The 18138-nt window shown below is 52.0% G+C and overlaps 1 protein-coding gene across 3 annotated transcripts; it reads right to left on the reverse strand.

Annotated features, from left to right (window-relative positions):
- Positions 1 to 1620: 1620 nt before the first annotated feature.
- On the reverse strand, positions 1621 to 15845 carry ZNF250 (zinc finger protein 250). Of its 3 annotated transcripts, XM_069599516.1 has the most exons (6): positions 15772 to 15838; positions 13146 to 13253; positions 9979 to 10072; positions 9645 to 9771; positions 9441 to 9554; positions 1621 to 7373 (listed from the first exon to the last, which is right to left on the reverse strand). In XM_069599516.1, the coding sequence occupies exons 3-6, from the start codon at positions 10021 to 10023 to the stop codon at positions 6049 to 6051; spliced, it is 1611 nt and encodes a 536-aa protein (XP_069455617.1). In that variant the 5' UTR covers positions 10024 to 10072; positions 13146 to 13253; positions 15772 to 15838; the 3' UTR covers positions 1621 to 6048. The 3 variants fall into 3 exon arrangements, with proteins under 3 accessions (XP_069455617.1, XP_069455616.1, XP_069455615.1); XM_069599515.1 differs by lacking the exon at positions 13146 to 13253 and having other exon boundaries at positions 15772 to 15845; XM_069599514.1 differs by lacking the exons at positions 13146 to 13253; positions 15772 to 15838 and having other exon boundaries at positions 9979 to 11244.
- Positions 15846 to 18138: the final 2293 nt, after the last annotated feature.

The raw sequence follows: 18138 nt of genomic DNA on the forward strand, positions 1-18138 counted from the left end.
CAAAGAACTGACTCATTGAAAAAGACCTTGATGCTGAGAAAGATTGAAGGCAGGAGAAGGAGACGACAGAGGGTGAGATGGTCAGATGGCATCACCAACTCAATGGATATGAGTTTGAGCAAATCCAGGAGATAGTGAAGGACAGGGAAGCCTAGCATGCTGCAGTCCATGGAGTCGCAGAGAGCTGGACACAGCTGAGCAACTGAACAACAAGCCACGAAGTCAATGGTATTTTGTTACAGCAGCCTCAACAGACTCTGACACCCAAGAGAATTGAAAACTACTCATATAAGCATTGATGAGCATGTAAGCACATGTATAAGCATATTCACAGCAGCAACATACACAATAGCTGAAAGATAAGACACCATAAATGTCTATCAATAGATGAACAGACAAACAACTTTTGTTATATAATACAGTGGAACATTATTCAACCATAAAAAGGAGTGAAAGAGTAAGACAGATACAAAAGGTCACATCATGTTTTATTCCATTTATATAAAATATCCAGAATAGATAAAATCCATAGAGACAGAATGTAGATTAGTATTTGCAAGGGGCTGAAGGGAGGGAATATTGGAAAGAAACTACTTAATGAGGAGGATGTTTTACTTCAGAGTGATTGAAATGTTTTAGAACTAGAGAGAAGTGATGGTTGCCCAACAATGTAACTGTTTAAATGGCACCGCTTTGTGTCCTTTAACATGGATAACTTTGTTATATAAGTTTCACCTCAACAAGTATCAAAAGAGACTCCAAAGTGGTATTCCTGTGTGTCATAATGAAATGACATTTAAGAAGCAGGTAGATCTGAGCAATGTAGGGCTATGTGGCCACGGATGTTGCTGGCACCCCACCTGAACGCTTTTCCCCCTACCTGCTTCGAGTGTTGAACTCATAGCTGCCTTTTTCCCAGAGACCTGCCCTTGCTAAAACAGGAGCCACTTTAACCTGGACACTACAAGTCATCCCTTCCACCTCTTCCTCTTCACACACTTTGCTAACTGGCACAAAAATCCCCCTGGTGGGAAGATCAACCCTGCAGGACAGTCTGCCCTCCAGAGCTCCCTTAGGGAGAGGCAGGCTGAAGCTAGTCCCTAGCAGAGACAGAGAACTGCCCCAATAATTCACCTGAACAAGATTTGTTGACTCTTTGTTTCTATGGGAACTGATGCAAAATGGTTATGTAAGTGCAACACTGATGGTGAATTTTATGGTATCTGAATCATATCTCAATGAAGACATTATTTTTTAAAAATACATTATTCATTTATAATAATGGTTTTTTTTAATTGTTGTTCTTGTTTTAAGGGTCCATCTCACCAGGGTAAACATTCCTGAATTCCCTAGTCAGGTTGTTTCTTAAGTTGAAATTGTAAGCATCAATAATTTAAAGGGTAAAAATGTTTGTTCTTGACTCCCAAAAACCCATTCTTTTAAAACCCTAAATTCCACTGAAATGATCTCTGTGACAATAAACAAAGTTAACCTCGTCAACCCCTGCTTGACAAATACGGCTGTCTCCCCCCATTAACGTGGCTTGTTGATATACTCATTCTCTCAGGACTTCTTGCCTAAAAAAACCCATACCCACAAAGCAGGCACATCGACTCAATATTTATTATAAATTTTAAAAAATTTTTAATGGAAATGATGTACAAGATGATCATAAAAGCATTCTAGTGAGCGACAAGTCCTGGAGATGGATGGAAAAGGCAGCATCACAGCTCTTAGCAGCCCTTGCCACCCAAGGAGGTACAGTGTCCACACTAGTCCTCAGAAAGATGAAGAAAGGCTTCCTACATTGAAATATGGGTTTTTAAAATAAGTTTTCCTAAAGTCAAATTCTTATGATGCAAATGCCTTGCGATGTGCCTTCACCATGGCTTGATGTTCACCGTGATGTTTGTATATTACTGTGTATGGCCAGACCAGCACACTTTCACTAGCAAACTCGGGCCTGTGATCTTGGCCTTGCTGTGCATCAATGTACTGGCCGTATCCAGAAGAGCTCTAGAAAAACTTATGGAACAAACAGCTCTCTGCTCAAAATCATTTTTTTTTAATGACTGGCTTTGTTGAGATTAAAAAGGAAAAAGTCAGGAATTAGAAACCAACCCCTTGGTGGAAATGCAATGAATAGGCCCTGACATCAGCTCTCAGAGGGGGAGAAATAAGACACCCAAATATCCTTTTAAAATATTCTGATTCTCTTTACTGTCCCACAGGCCTGGAGGGTCCATCTCTAATCTGGCTTCAGGGTCTGGTATGGGCCTTACACCTGTTAGTGGCATGTTCTGACCCCGACCCACAGGGGAGGGAACCATGCAGAAGGATCAAGTTTCACGGGCCACGGAAATTTGGCGGGGGGGGGGGGCCGGCAGTGCAAATGGGACAGCTGGGTTTGTAGGAGGTATGGCAGGGGGAGGCCTGGAAGCCTGTCTCAACCGAGAGCTGAAGGATTATCAAGGGAGGGGTCTTCTGAACTGCCCCTCACCACCAGGTGGGCCATGGAGAGCCCTCCTGTGGCTCAGGAGGGAGAAGGGCTCTGGACGTGGTCACGCTGCTTTGTCTGGCATATCCTCCTCCTTCTGCTCCAAGTCAACGTTCTGTGAACAAGGAGGTGAGGCCTGGCCTTGCCTGTACCCAGCTGTAGCTCTGACACCTCTAGGGGCCATGCCCACGAGCATGTTCTGCCTGCTGTCCGTCTACCAGCTTATGCACTGCACCCTATGGAGAGAACCCATTTTCTCTATGCCACCTGACATTTGTGCCAAACCTACCTCAAGCTCCTGCAAAACCTTGTCCAGGAGGTCCCGGGAGTTCTATTCATAAGACACAGCTAGCTGAATTGCATCATTGAAGAGCTGGAGTGGTGGGAAGGAAAATAAGGCTATGGGCACCAGTGGCTGGGACTCTTGCCTGCCCTGTACCCGCTGGCCCATCGTAATCATTTGTCCACACAATACTCCACCCTAAAATCATCACCTTTCCCCCGTCCCCTGACTCCATGCTGGTCAATATGCCTTTTCTTTCCAATACCTGACCCAAACCATCACCTCCCCTACTGTCGACACCCACAATCATCCCTTCCTGTCACCACACGCTCGCCAGGGCCCCCCAGCAGTGCCGTGCTCACCAACAGCCCTGCAGTCAGCCACTTCTCCACCACTTCCCCAGAAACATCAGCACCAGGCCTTCCCCTCCTCACTAGACTGTCTCTGCAGTCTCCGATCACCTTCACAACATTGGTACCGTCAGCAGCTGAGACCAAGTATAGGAGCAGGGAGAACTTCCTGGCAAAACTGAAGCTTTTTGGGGTCACCTTCATGTCTGCTAAGAGAGAAGGTAGGACATTGGCCTGTCTACCAAGGAAAGAGAGTTTTCAAGAGTAGGTCACCATTCTAGGAATGGAGGTCCCCATTCTAGGAAGTGGGACAATGAGGGACAATCAGCAGACATCTCATAGAAAGAGCTCATTTAACTGGGATCTGTGTCTCAAGGAGGCAGTTGGCTCATGTGGATCTTACTGGATGGGGAGTTTTGGCAAGCAGACAGTTCTTCTTCTATATTGGGAAGAACAGCTCACGGATGGTTCAATGGCCCAGGAAAGAAGGAGGACACGTGCGATGGTGGGTCCCCCATGAATTGCTGGCACCCAGATGTAAAAAGCAAAGACACAGATGTCAAAGCAGATATTACTTTGCCGACAAAGGTCTGTCTAGTCAAAGCTATGGATTTTCCAGTGGTCACATATGGATGTGAGCTGGACCATAAAGAAAGCTGAGCGCCGAAGAATTGATGCTTTTGAACTGTGGTGTTGGAAAAGACTCTTGAGTCCCTTGGACTCCAAGGAGATCAAACCAGCCCAATTTCCTAAAGGAAATCAGTCCTGAATATTCATTGGAGGGACTGATGCTGAAGCTCCAATACTTCGGCCACCTGACACAAAGAACTGATTCATTGGAAAAGACTCTGATGCTGGGAAAGAGTGAAGGCAGGAGGAAAAGGGGTGACAGAGAAGGAGACGGCTGATGGCATTACCGACTCAATGGACATGAGTTTGAGCAAGCTCTAGGAGTTGGTGATGGACAGGGAAGCCTGGCATGCTGCAGTCCATGGGGTTAGTCGGACACGACTGAGCGACTGAACTGGACTGAGATGCAGGGCCGCCACAGTGCAGGGGATCTCTGGCCTGTACCCGGTGCTCAGGTTCTTTCGCAAATTCCCTCTGCACATCAAATACCTGCGATCAGCAGAGGAAAGGAGAGAGCCCAAGTGCATCAGTGTCTCTGCACACCATCCCCAGGCGTCATACATACACACAAGCAGGCAAACACCGGCTTGGGAACTCAGACCACAGACCACTCTGGGCTGCAGCTCCTGTATCCACAAAGCCTATGCCATGCCCACCCATCTCAGAGAATTACTCTAGAACCTTCATCTAGTCACCAAATTTACCAACTTTAACCAAACTGTATCATTTTACTTGTTGCACCATTTACTTACTGATTAAGTCTGTAACAAACTGCAAGCTTTTGGTTTTTTCTTAGTCTAATTATTGTCTAAACTTTGTTTAAAAGCTCCTTTATGATAACTTTACATATTTCTAGAATTTCCTTTCAGTTATTTTGATTTACCTTTAATTATAAACTTTTAAATTTATATTTTAAACTTTAAAAAGTAATTTTTGCCTTTTATTATTCTGCAGCTTATCATAATTTTATGAACTGTTTACAATTTATACTTTTTACCTATTCTAAAAATATCAGCAAGAAGCATGAACACTGTGACTAGTTCTAAGGGACGCTTTTCATCTTCACCAGTGACTGCTATGGACTTCAGGATCAACACTCTACTGCTTAATTTTTCCTGAGGTGATGATGCTCTCAACATCAAGGGGAAAAAAATTATTAGAAATAATGAACAGGGGCTTTTGGTGGTCCAGTGCTTAAGACTCAGTGTTCCCAGTGCAGGGGACACAGCCTCGATCCCTGGTCAAGGAACTAAGATCCCACATGCTGCATTGCTTGGCCAAAAAACAAAACTTATAAATAAACTAGATTTATCACAGTATATGACAATGGATACTAGACTCTCTTGGAACTAGAAGTAAAAAATGAAGAAAACCCTTCATCATAGAAATAGAAATATTAGAAACAGTAAACACAAAGCTATTTGAGAATTTTGTTTTAGAAGTGTACACCAAAGACTTTTTTAGTAACATTTCTGGGAAACATCATAATGTGTAAAAAAAGAGGCACCCAGGTGGTACAGCAGCTGTGAGGTCTGGGCTCTGAGTACAAAGTCCTAAGCCCACATGGGCCCCGAAGCCCAAGACATCCTATGAATCTGCAAAGGTTTCAGGGGAAAGATCCATTTTTGAGTTGAATTTTCACTAATAAGTTAGGACATCCCTTCTGATCTTAAATAAAATTAAAGGACCAGATGAAGGGTTTTCTAAATTTATATCATTTCTCACTAATTAATCTTTAGATCATTTTCATAGAAAACAAGTAGTTCCACACAGTTAGGATTTTCAGCCATATTACATGATGACACTTGGTAACAATATTTTTAATACCATTTTTCTACACAGTACTTTACTGTTTAACAGAATACTGAAAATATAGTCCAACATCCCAATTTTAAGTGCAATAATCAGAACAACCATTGTATTTAGGAAAGGCATATAATATTCTAAGAAAAAAAACCTTTATTTGGAGCATGAGGAAGTTTTGCTGGGACAGTGGTCCTTATGCTGAAACTTCCTTTAGTTTCTCATTTCTAACAAACTAACGTTAATAATGAATAGTAGCTGTCTTTACCAAAACTCATTACATTGTGAGACTACTCTGCGACGTAACTTCAAGACGGTGAGAGAAGCAAATGAGGTGTCCTCTGAAGTTCTTACAGAGACGCTTCGGTGTTGCCCGTGAGTTCCTCGGTGACACTGGGTGTCACTGGCAGCGGCTTCGCCCGGACGGGAGGCTTCCCAGGGCTGGGAGCCCGAGCTCCCAAGTGTGGCTTCACGTACAGGCAAGGTCACAGCTTTCTGTGCACCTTCTGGTGCTGGATGAGGTGGCCATGCTGGTTGAAGGCGCGGCCGCACTCCGCACACTCGTACGGCCTCTCGCCCGTGTGGATGCGCTGGTGCTGCACGAGCACCGAGTACTGGCTGAAGGCCTTGCCGCAGCGGCTGCACTCGTACGGCCTCTCGCCCGTGTGGGTCCTCAGGTGCACGATCAGCGTGGCCTTCAAGCTAAAGGCCTTGCCACACTGTGCGCAGCGGAAGGGCCGCTCGCCGGTGTGGACCCGCTGGTGCTGGACCAGGGACCTGCGGGCGCTGAAGGCGTGGCCGCACTCGCTGCACACGTAGGGCTTCTCGCCGGTGTGGACCCGCTGGTGCTGGGTCAAGTGGGAGTGCTGCACGAAGGCCTTGCCGCAGGCGTAGCAGCCATACGGCTTCTCCTCCGTGTGGATGCGCTCATGGTTCAGCAGGGTGGAGCGGTGCCGGAAGGCTTTGCCACACTCGCCACACTCATACGGCTTCTCGCCAGTGTGCACGCTGTGATGCTGGATGAGGACGGAGCGGTCACTGAACGCGCGGCCACACTCGCCGCAGGCGTAGGGCTTCTCCCCGGTGTGCACCCGCTGGTGCTGGAGCAGGGTCCTCTTCACGCTGAAGGCGCGACCACACTCTGCACACTCGTGCGGCTTCTCCCCCGTGTGCACCCGCCGGTGGCTGCGCAGCACGGTGCTGTGGTTGAAGGCCTTGCCGCACACACCGCACACGTACGGCCGCTCGCCAGTGTGGATGCGCTGGTGCTGCAGGAGGTGCGAGAGCTGCGTGAAGGCCTTGCGGCACTCGAGACACTCGTGTGGCTTCTCCCCTGTGTGTATCTTGTGATGCTGAGCGAGATCCGAACTCACTCGAAAGGCCTTTCCACACTCGTGGCACGCGTAGGGCTTCTCGCCCGTGTGGATCCTCTTGTGCTTGCTGAGCACCGAGCTCTGGCTGAAGGCCTTGCCACACACACCGCACACATAGGGCCTCTCCCCAGTATGCGTCCTCTGGTGCTGCAGCAGGTGGGAGCTCCGCCCAAAGCACTTCCCGCACTCCACGCACCGGTAGGGCCTCTCCCCGCCAGGAACGGCCGGGCGCTGGGCGACCGGCGTGCTGGGGCTCACAGCCTGGCCTTCAGGGGGGCCGGCAGGGCTGGGACTCAGCCGGAAACTCTGCTCAGGTTCGTAACTTCCCGGATCACTCCACTCGGCAGGCGTTTTCCTCAGAATCATTGATATCTCCTCCGAAGTGAGCGGTCTCAGGCTGGAGTCTGCGTTCTGGTCCTGATCCTTGTGCTCACATCCTGAAACAAAACCAAAAGCAAAGGGAGCGTGTTCACCCGCTCTGAGACTGCAGAGTACATTCCACCCTGCAGGTGCTTCACTGGTACAGGGCGGCCTCAGGTGCCCAAGGCTAGAAGTTGCCAGCGGGTGACAAACAGAAAAGGTGCCCACCTGACAGTGTGGCTGGAGAAGGGCCAGGTCCGATCCGAGAGCCTGTGAGGGGCACATGCGGTCACAGCCGCAGCCCTGCCCTCCCTGGAGGGTCCAGAGGCCATCAGAGGCGGAACCAAGGCAGGACTACACCTGTTACTGTGCGCGGCAAGGAGGGGGCTGCGGGAGCGAAGCACGAGCTCCTGAGAGCCCGTCCTGCAGGTTCCCACCTGGGGAACACGACGGGGCCTGCAGGTGGCAGTGAGGATGGCCGAGAAGGCAGGGGTGTCCCTACTCTCAGGTCAGGGGCACTGCAGGTTGAGCAGGGGGAGCAGGGTATGCTGAGGATGGCAGACTGTAAACCTTGAAGACAGAGCCACTGAATTGACAAGACGTCACCAGGAAACAGGACTGTCCCAGGAGGACTGGCTACTCAGAATGACGCTCATCCAGGGTACTCGACAGGCGGGCAGGGCTGTGACAGCAGGGGATGGGGACGGGGCAGAGCCAGTCCTCCCAGGCCCATCTCAGCAACGCCTCTGCTGCTTCCTCCAGTTCCCACAAGGCCTGGTTGGGGACAGTGTTAAAACGGTCCTTGAGGGATGTCCTAGAGCGAGAAGCCCAGCGGGCAGAGCAAGACCCGAGGGGGGCACCCTGGGAGGAGACAGCCAATGAGAGCTGGACCTTCTCAGTCCAGGGGACCCATGTTCTGCCTCATGGCCAAGACCCAGAAGCCCTCCCTACCTGATTGTGGGGGGTTAGGGTCTCTCTGGGGTTTCTTATTAGGAAGCATACTGAATGGCAACCGGCCACATTCACTGGATTTTGCTTTTTCTGTAACAGGGATATTTTCAAGTCCTATCAATTTTCCCTTTTTTTGGTGGTTTAACAGCATTACTGAGATGTAAACTTCACTGTTGAATTCATTCAGAACTTAGGACAGGTACTGTGCGATGGACTTCCTCAAACCCCAACAAGAGCCCCTGAAAAATAGCAGGCTCCAAAACCAAGCAGTCCCTACACCAGGAAAGGCACTTCCAAGACGGACTCTGCCTGAAGCATCTGTAGGGGTCTGTGCCTAGGACGTCAACATGTTCTTGTTTGCATTTTTTAAAATATAATTTTATTTATTTCATTTTTGGCTGCGGTGGGTCTTCACTGCGGTGACAGCTTTTCTCTAGCTTCAGTGAGCGGGGTGACTCTCGAGTTGTGATATGCAGGCTTCTTACTGCGGTGGCTTCCCTTGCGGTAAAGCACGAGCTCTAGGCATGCAGGCTCTAGCGCTTGTGGCTCGTGGGCCAAGTAGCTGTGGCTCCCGGACTAAAGCAGACTCAGCAGTTGTGCCACATGGGCTTGGCACAGCACATGGGATCTTCTCGGCCCAGGGATCAAACCTGTGACCCCTGCACTGGCAGGCGGATTCTCAATCACTGGGCCACCAAGCAGGTCCTGATCAGTCTTCTCACATATAGACAATATCATGAACTACAAGCAATGCTTTTCCTCTTTCTTTCCAATTCTTACAGCTTTACTTGTGCTATTGTGTCTGGTCTTGCCAAATTTTGGGTGGAACCCCCAGGACAGCTGTGGACAGTGGGCTCCTTTGTCTCACGGCAAACAGCTCTAACCACACTAAGAGTCAGGTTAAGAAACTTCCCTTTCATACTTAGGTGCTTCCTTCTTCCCGAAACCAGCCCATGTCCCTCAACCTCTGATGTCCATTCAGAGCAGGGACCTGTCAGGGGCCTGGCAGCCACATGTGCTCACCTTGCCTCAAGGCACCCAACCCACACCCAGCTGCACTTACCTCCCTGCCCAGTCCCTGCACTGGGCCTCTGCCTGCTGCCCACTCATCCGCAGGAGTCCCTGCCAGGTCAGACCCCAGGAGCACCCGCAGGTGCACAGCCCTTAGTGCACAGAGGCCACTCCGAGCTCACCTGAGCGGCTGATGCCCCAGCCCCTGAGCTGCTCGTTGCCCTGCTTGTCCAGGACCCACGGCTCCTCTCCTCGCTCCAGCTGGGAGATCACCTCGGGCTTGGATCCTGGAATTCCTGCTCATGGGAAGGGAAGTCCTTTCATCTGTACAATATCCACAAGCACCCTCACCGCGCCCCCCTCCCAAGGCCTGCAGGGGGCCTTACCCACGGAGACCACATTCCCATAGGTCTCCATCATCACGTGTCGGTAGAGGCCACGCTGGGCGGGGCCCAGACGGTCCCACTCATCCTGGGAGAGGAACACAGCCACGTCCTCGAAGGTCACCTTGGCCTGGAACAACAGGGGGGGCTGCAGGTTGCACTCACAGTCCATGTCCCAGACAAGGAGGGTGCAAGCAGGGTGGGGTATGGACGGGGAGGGCGACAGGAAGGGGCCACAGTGTTCAAAATGCAGTGATGCTCAAGATGCCACCAGGCCCCTGGGAGTGGGAGGATGCGAGGATGGCAGGGGCGCCGCAAAGGCCTTTGGGCTACTCACCTGAGGCACCGCTGGTGGCGGCAGGAGCCGGGCCGCTGCCATCATCTGGGCCGTGGCACGTCGAAGGGAGACGGTATCGGAGAAGCGTGTAGGGCTGAGGAAGAGGAAGGAGCATATGAGGGGCCCAGGATGGTCCCACTCAAGACGCCTGGGGATGCCATGCACCCCAAGGGCCGTTGGACTGCCCAGTTTACCAGGCACGGCCTGCAGTACACACACAGGGCTGGGTGAGCGCATCATGGTGAGGGGGAAACACCAGGCCTGACTGCCTCCAGAGACAACCCCCATGAGGAGAGGCTGCACTTGTGGTGTGGGGACCACAACCCTCCTGTGGACCCGCTGATGCCCTGGGCATGCCTGGTCCTGCCTGGCGGCTCCAGTGGGAGCCCGGTTCTGGTGGATGCAACCAGAGGGACCCCGAGATTCGGTCTGAGCACCTGATGGGGAGGCCTGGGGCTGGGCAGGCTCTGGGAACACTGGGGCAAGCACTGCTAAGGCATGTGCCACACCCACCCCGCCAGACAGAAGGGGGCACAAGCCCAGCAGGCCCATCACCCGGAAAAAATGAAAGGAGTGGATAAAGTTAGCTTAGAATTCATCTGAAACACTGATGTTGGACAAACAGGCATGAGGGTGCCACCAGGCATGAAGAACTGGAAACAACGGGGCTGGTCCCGCCTCACCAGCTCTCAGAACCAACAGCGGGGGAGCCGCTGCCTCCTGAGGCTACTCCAGTGCCCACACCCCCTAGCAGAGCTGCCCACACCTGTCATCTCTCATGGACAGTCATCCTCCCTATGGCCTAATCCAGCCACTCCCTCAGGTGGCCCGTCCCCTCCATCCCAAGTGGCCCCTGTCAGGGTCTCCTCTGACCTCCATATGACCAAATCCTTGTCTGCTGTCAGCGGTGGGTAACCCCAGTCTCCAGCAAGTCAGTCACGGCAGGCACCCCTGTCCACCCTAACCAGCACAAGATACTGCCTCCCTGAACCATGCAGCTCTGGTCCTCTGGGAACCCAGAGGAGGTAGACAGTCATTTTCACGATGACCTGACCACACCTGGGCAGGATCTAACAATGAGCCCCCATAGGGACCCCATTCGCGGGTTCCCGGTTGGGTGCTGGCAGCCAGCACAGCTAATCTAGGAGCTACTGGATCATTCAGCCCGAAGCCTCCAGCCAGGCCGGCTCCCGCCCGAGCCCGTGTCTGTAACCTGAGCTGCTTCCGCCCCACAGGCCTGAACGTCCAGGAGCACAGGGCTCCTGTTGGTGCGCTAAGCTGGCAACCCCCTTCCGCTCCAGCTGGCCATCTCCTCATGGGTGTCCTCTAGCACCTCAGACACTTTACATCCAGCCCCGACACCCACCCCCTCCCCAGGCCTGGCCTGCCCCTGGTCTGGCACCTGCATTCGATCCAGATCCTGAAGTCGGCGTCCTGCTCACCCTCTCACGCCCACTGGATCCGCCCTCCAGTGACAGCACAGTCCTGCCCCGCCCCCCCGGGACGCAGGGCCCCGCCTCGGCTCCAGGCCCCGCCCCCCGGGACGCAGGGCCCCGCCTCGGCTCCAAGCCCCGCCTCCGCTCCTGAGGCTGCTGAGAGCCCTTCTCTGAGGGCCCCTGCCCGCGGCCGGTTGCCTCCTGCCCCTCAGCTGGAGCTCAGGCATCACCCTCTCATTGAGACGGTTCCCGACCCACCTTGGGGGCCTCTGCCTCATTGTTCTCACACCCCCTGCCAGTCCCAGCGGAGCAGCCAGTGGCTCAAGCATGGCTGAACAAGTGTATGAAATTACAGGAGAAATGACTCCACACTCCACCCTTCAGAACAGCAACAAGTGCCGAAGGAGCAGCTACTCCAGCCGCAGTGGGGAAGTGGGGTTTCTGCTAGCTCTCCCTCAGGTGAGAAAGTCACCTGGCCTATTTAGGTGCAGCAGACATACCTCTGGGCAATGCACGCCTTTCTCCGATGGACTTGAAACCAGAAGGGAAGGGGACTGAGCACAACCCTTAGAGATGAGACATAAACTGGTTAGAACCAACCAGGCCCAAGATGGCGGAAGGCTCCCCTTCCAGTGGAGGCTGAGCCTCATTATATGCTTACTACAATACATGAGCTAAATGACAACACACCCACAGTCCCCACAGTTCCAAGGCCAGATGACCAGAAAGTGAAAAGTGGGCAGTGGCCCAATTCCTGAATTCCTGGAAGCCCCTGGCCCTCCCTGAAATAGTTGGATTAATCCTCCTATTCAGCAGCCTATGAAACTACACAGCCCATGGAAACTAACCACCTTACATTTCAGGGCATTTTGAGACAGACACCATTCTGTCTAAGGAATGTGTATCTCTCTAAATAAATCCACTTCTCACCTATCACTTTGCATCCTGCTGTGAATTCCTTCTGCACTGAGAGACACAGAACCTGAGCTTCAGTAAGTCCTGAGCAAAGGTGTGTGGTTTCAATTAAGAGACAGTGGGTTCGAGTCTCAGCTCGTGAGTTCGAATCCCACATGAATTGTGTGGTTTCAGAACAGACTCCAAGATAGTGCTGCCGCCAGATCCACCAGTCTTTCTCCCCACCAGTCCCGCACCCACGAAGACCAAGATCCAGGCTGCGCCAAGCGGCCAGACAGGCCAGCGAAAGAACAGGATATGGAAGTGTTCACGATGCTCCTGTTGCACAACAATGACCCTAGGACCACGAGGGGATGTGAGCCCTTGTCCACAGCAGTAGGCACACCAGACTGAGATGACACAGCTCCTCTGAGGGCCTCCGGAGGACAGCAAGGTTCAAGAGAGCATGTAACTCAAGCGTCACCTCATCTGATGAGATTAACTCAAACCCCCGGGCAATTGTTTGAGGCACTGGAGGGGCAGAGAAGGGGACAAGATTCCCACCCAGTGAATTCCAGAGAAACATGAAAACAGAAAGTGGAAGAGCTCTACCCAGGATGACCTCTAAGTACTGAAGGAAAACAGTATATCATAAAGTATGCCTGTTGCTCTGCTCTGAATGTTTGTGCCTCCAAATGACCTAATGTTCAATGTTGGGGGGCAGGGGCGGTGCTCAGGTCTTGAGAGTGGAGTCCCCTTGATAAGAGCCCCCTCCCTCCACGTGAGGACGCAATGTCTGCAGCCAGGACGAGGGCTCCCGACTCTGCTGATCCTAACCTCAGATGTCTGGCCTCCACACTGTGAGAAATGACATTTGCTGTTTTACAGGCTGCCCGGTCTCCGGTGCTCTGTTATAGTAGCTCAAATGGAACAGGACTCTATATTCTGATAAAAGAGAAAGAAAACACGTAAAAGTGAAACTAACTAGTTTTTCCTTTTTCTTTACCTGTACTTTGGTAGATAAGGTCTGCGTCTCCTAGAACAAATCTGCGTGGAATGAAAAGACATGCAAAAACACTGCAGGCTGCTGACTGACACCACAGGGATGACAACAGAGCCACCCAGGCACTGAAGCTGGCTTTTTCTCAGGGCCCATAGCTCAAGGCAACAGGAGTTCAGGGAGGAAGGGAGAGCAGGTGAGCAGGTCAAGTCCTGTTTAGATGGTCCCTGAAGTCGGAATTAACACCATGGAGGGTCAAACTGGCTCTGAGGGAAGCCATGCCACCCCCAACACAGAAACAAGTACAAAAAGCACCCGCCCAAGGGGTGCCCACAACAGTGACCCATCCACCTACGCCCCAGAGAATAACCCAAACCAAAGCAGAGCAGGCCAGCGTTCTCTGCAGCAGTGATCACACTGCAGTGAGACACTCTTCCAAGCGAGTTCTGGCTCGGGTGGTGACTCAGGCACAGGAACTGAAAACGGGGCTGCAGAGACGAGAGAGCTTAGGATTCAACGTTATTTTGTTCTGTAAGCTAAGCTTTAGTAACTTCTAGTTCTTGCTGGCGGAGAAGGCAATGGCACCCCACTCCAGCACTCTCGCCTGGAGAGTCCCATGGACGGAGGAGCCTGGTGGGCTGCAGTCCATGGGGTCGCTAAGAGTTGGACACGACTGAAGCAACTTAGCAGCAGCAGCTCTTGCTGGAACTACTGAAGATCTTCTTCCCAAAGACCCCGCCAACGGTGACAGGTGTGACAGGCACACTTGCAGTCCCTGGCCTGGGGTGGATAGCTCCAGGGTCTCCCCACTCTTCCTTACCATCCTCACCCCTAGGTTTTCCCACTGGAAGACCCACTCCTCTTTTTTCATCTGCTCAAAGCCTGGCTCTCCAGGCTGGAAGCACCTTCCAAAGAGGCAGTTCTGATCCACCTGTAAGCCCAAACCACAACCCTACATGCTTCAGAGGTAAATGATCACAGACATGTATCCACACAGGTAGCTATTCTACACAGCAGCAACACGGAGTCAGAAAATATTCAGGGAAAACAGTTCTAGTCACAGACAGCAAGAAACAAGGTTAAAGTAAACCTTAAAAATGTTAATGCTGCCCCCTGTATCCACAAAGTGGTAGTGCAGAGAGCCAAGCAGTCCTGGACTAGAAAGGGCAGAGGAGGGCCAAATCTATAAACAAACAAGATAGGCCAGGCATTAAAATCCTGAGGAAGACATTCCAGTAACCTCACTCAGACAACAGGTCTAAAATTAGTCCTCTGCACAAAGCTCAACCAATCTCCCAGAAAGCTAAGCAAAAGCAGAAATTAGCCTCTCCTCTGGGGTCCCAGCAGCCTGCCCTCACGCCTTGAGGGTGTACTATCCTTTATTTGCTGAATAAAACTGAGCTGTAACTAAGCTTTAAAAAAGAACAGAAATTAAAGGAGATCATTTCATATCATATACTGAAAGCACACAGCTAATGAATGAAAAAGAGCTAAATTTTAAAATTATATGATAAAAAGAACCTGAATAAACTCTGGGGAGCAGAAACCCACAGATTTGCATGAAAATCAAAACCTTTTCACATCAAAACAACACAAATGCCAGAAATGGACCCAAGACTTGGGAGAATTTAACACTGGACAAAGGTGGTTTTCCAAATCAACGGCGAAATGAGTTATTCAGTAGTGCCAGAAATACCTGGGTTTAGGGAAAACACTGAAGCTGGATTTCCAACTTTCCCCACATCAAAATGATTCCAGATGGAGCCAACGTTTCACAAGTACCAGAGAAAACGAGTTTATTTTAGAACTCAACTTGGAGTAGGGAAAGCCCTTTAAGACACAGCACAAAGCCAAAAGCCTCGAGGGTAAATATTTGACCACTGAACACTCGAAATCTTCCATCTTAGAACAAAACATCACAACCGGAGTCAGATGATAGTCTGAGAAGAAAGTCTTCGATACACCCGTTAGAGAACCAAGCTGATCAGAACGGAAACGCCAGGCAGCGCACACCGAGGGTCCGGCTTCCCGGCCCCGAAGCGTCGCGCTGGGCAGGCGCCCGCGGACCCCGGGAATGGCTGCTCGCGCTCACGAAAGGGGCTTTCATAAATAACCGAGAGACGAGCCTCGATAAAAATGGAGGCGGGAGTGGACTCGGGACGAAGCACTCTCCCCGGAGAGATGCCGATGGCGATCCCGGTGGAATGAGTGTTCGCGCCCCCGGCCCGCACCCGGGCCCCGCGCGAGGCCGGAGCTCCGGGCGCCGCCGAGTACCGGCGGCGTAGGGCTCGCCGTTCGCGGGAGCGGGGAGGGCCCAGGGGAGGCGAGAGCGGGGTAGGGGCTCGGAGTGGGCAGGGAAAGGCAAGGGAAGCTCGCGGGCAGCACCCGATCGCGTGGAGGGTCCTGGCCCCCCAACCCGGCGCGCGGGTAGAGACTGCAGATACAGCCCGCGCCCCGACTCACCGTCCCCGCAGCTGCCTCACCCGCAGGGGTGGCCGCCCGCACCGCACACAGACAAAGGGGGCGCCCCGCCCCGTCTGCGCATCCGCCAATCGCAGGGCGCCCCGCCCCCAAGGGCCACGCCCACGCCTCCCAGGCCGCCACTCCTAGGGCGCGACACTTCCCAGTCCGCCTTGGGCCCCGCCCTCCCGCCCTCCCCGCCCTGAGCCTTTCTCCTGACGGACGCACTCTCCAGAGCCACCGAGAGACGCAGCCTCCACCGCGCCTAGATAGGCCACGCCGCGTCCGGGTCTCCTACAGGCTGCACATCCGGCGGCCTCGCGGAAGCTTCTGCGGGTACCTCGTACCTCTGGCTCTGCGGGCGCAGCCCGAGCCCGAGCCGGGTGGATCCTCGCCCTGTTGCCTCCAGATGTCACACCTGCCGAGGCGGGGCCTGGCGCTGGCTGGCGGTGGTCGTCTTGTGTGGCGGCGACCTCCTCCCCGTCCCCCTACGCTAGTGTTTGCGCACTTCGGCAGGGCAGGACCAGCGGGGGCGAGACGAAGAGGTGGCCGTCGCTGCTGCCTGCCGCACCCGCTGTCTCCCCCAAGGAGTCCTTCCAGATGGCTCTCTGGCTGGGAGGACCAAACTAGTGCCCCGACTTTTGGCGGGAAAGGTGGTCTGGGGAAAGGCCCGAGGCTGGAAGTGGGGCAGGATGTGGCGGTAATTCTGTGGATAGCGGGCCCCGGCGTCAGGGGCAGACCTCGGGAAAGGTGAGGTCAGCTTCCCACAGGGAACTCGTCTGCCCCACACACCCCGGTGAGGCAGGGTCCTCTCTCTCTGCCAAGAGACTGAAGCTCAGGACCCAGGTCGTCCGATTTGGCCCTATTTTTGGACCATCCTAGATGGTGTTGGCCAGTTGCCAGTGTTAACATAATTAAACGAGGAGGCCATTAGGCTGGGGGTGGCTCTGCTGCCTTGGAAGCCCCCAGCTAGGCTTTCCAATTAAATTGACGGCTTAAGTCGTGGCCTGTCAAAGCCCTTGCTTTGCTTTTCCGTCTATAGAAACTAATAGAGCTCCTGCTGGCAGAGCACTCCATACCACTATTCCATCTTCTGTTTGCTCACATAAGCTCTTCACAAATTCTAATATGCCTCAGTTTGCCTTTTAACAATGAGGAGCTTGAGCCTGGCAACGTTAGTCCCAGCAGAGAACTGATGCTTCTAGGATCTCAGCACACCCTGCTTTCTTTTTCTCTTCCCAGCTATTTCAAGGTCCATATAATCAAAGCTGTGGTTTTTCCACTGCTGAGTTATGTTAGGCTCCAAAATCACTGAACAGTGGCTGCAGCCATGAAATTAAAAGATGCTTGCTCCTTGGAGGGGGTGAGGGAGGGGAAGCTATGACAAACCTAGATCACGTGTTAAAAAGCAGGGACATCACTTTGCCGACAAAGGTTTGTATAGTCAAAGCTGTGGCTTTTCCAGTAGTCGTGTACAGATGTGAGATTTGGACCATAAAGAAGGCTGAGCACTGAAAACTTGATGCTTTTGAGCTGTGGTCCTGGGGAACTCTTGAGAGCCCCTTGGACAGCAAGGAGGTTAAACCTGTCAACTTACAGGAAATCAATCCTGAATATTCATTGGAAGGACGGATACTGAAACTCTAATACTTTGGCCACCTGATGCGAAGAGCCAACTCATTGGAAAAGACCCTGATGCTGGGAAAGACTGAGGGCAAGAGGAGAAGGAGGTGACAGGATGAGATGTTTGCATAACATCACTGACTCAGTGAACTTGAGCAAACTCTGGGAGATAGTGAAGGACAGGGGAGCCTGGCTGCAGTCCATGGGGTTGCAAAGAGCTGGACACGACTTAGGGACTGAACAACAACTTATTTTTAAAATGTTCATCCATAAAAATTGAAAGTATATTACAATGAAATACCTCCATGTCTTTTGCTTAGTTTCAGCAACTAACATTTTGCTTTATTTTTTTTGGCAATTCAACAACTAGCTTTTGTGTGTATGTCCAGCTCTGCAACTCTTCAAAGGCATGGTATTTATTGAGCGCCTCTTGCATGCTAGGCAGTGTTCTAAGTGCCGGAGCTACATGAGTAGGTAAAACAAGCAACATTCCCAGTAAGTCCCTTTCTCATAGGCTTTACCTGTGAGTGGGGAAAGCAGGTAGTACACAGTATCAATATGTGAATCAGAGTGTCCAGAGGTGGTGTGAGCCGTTAGGGCCAGGTGGGCACCACTGCTACTCACAATGTCCCCTGGCTCATCCTCAGCTCCAGATGGAGGCAGTTTTTTCCTGTATTTAAAATCCTAGGTTCTAATTATATAAACACATTTATTAGTTCTATGTAATGATGTCAGATAACAATGTCA

This window comes from Ovis canadensis, chromosome 9 (genome assembly GCF_042477335.2).
Source record: "Ovis canadensis isolate MfBH-ARS-UI-01 breed Bighorn chromosome 9, ARS-UI_OviCan_v2, whole genome shotgun sequence".
NCBI classification, from domain to species: domain Eukaryota; kingdom Metazoa; phylum Chordata; class Mammalia; order Artiodactyla; family Bovidae; genus Ovis; species Ovis canadensis.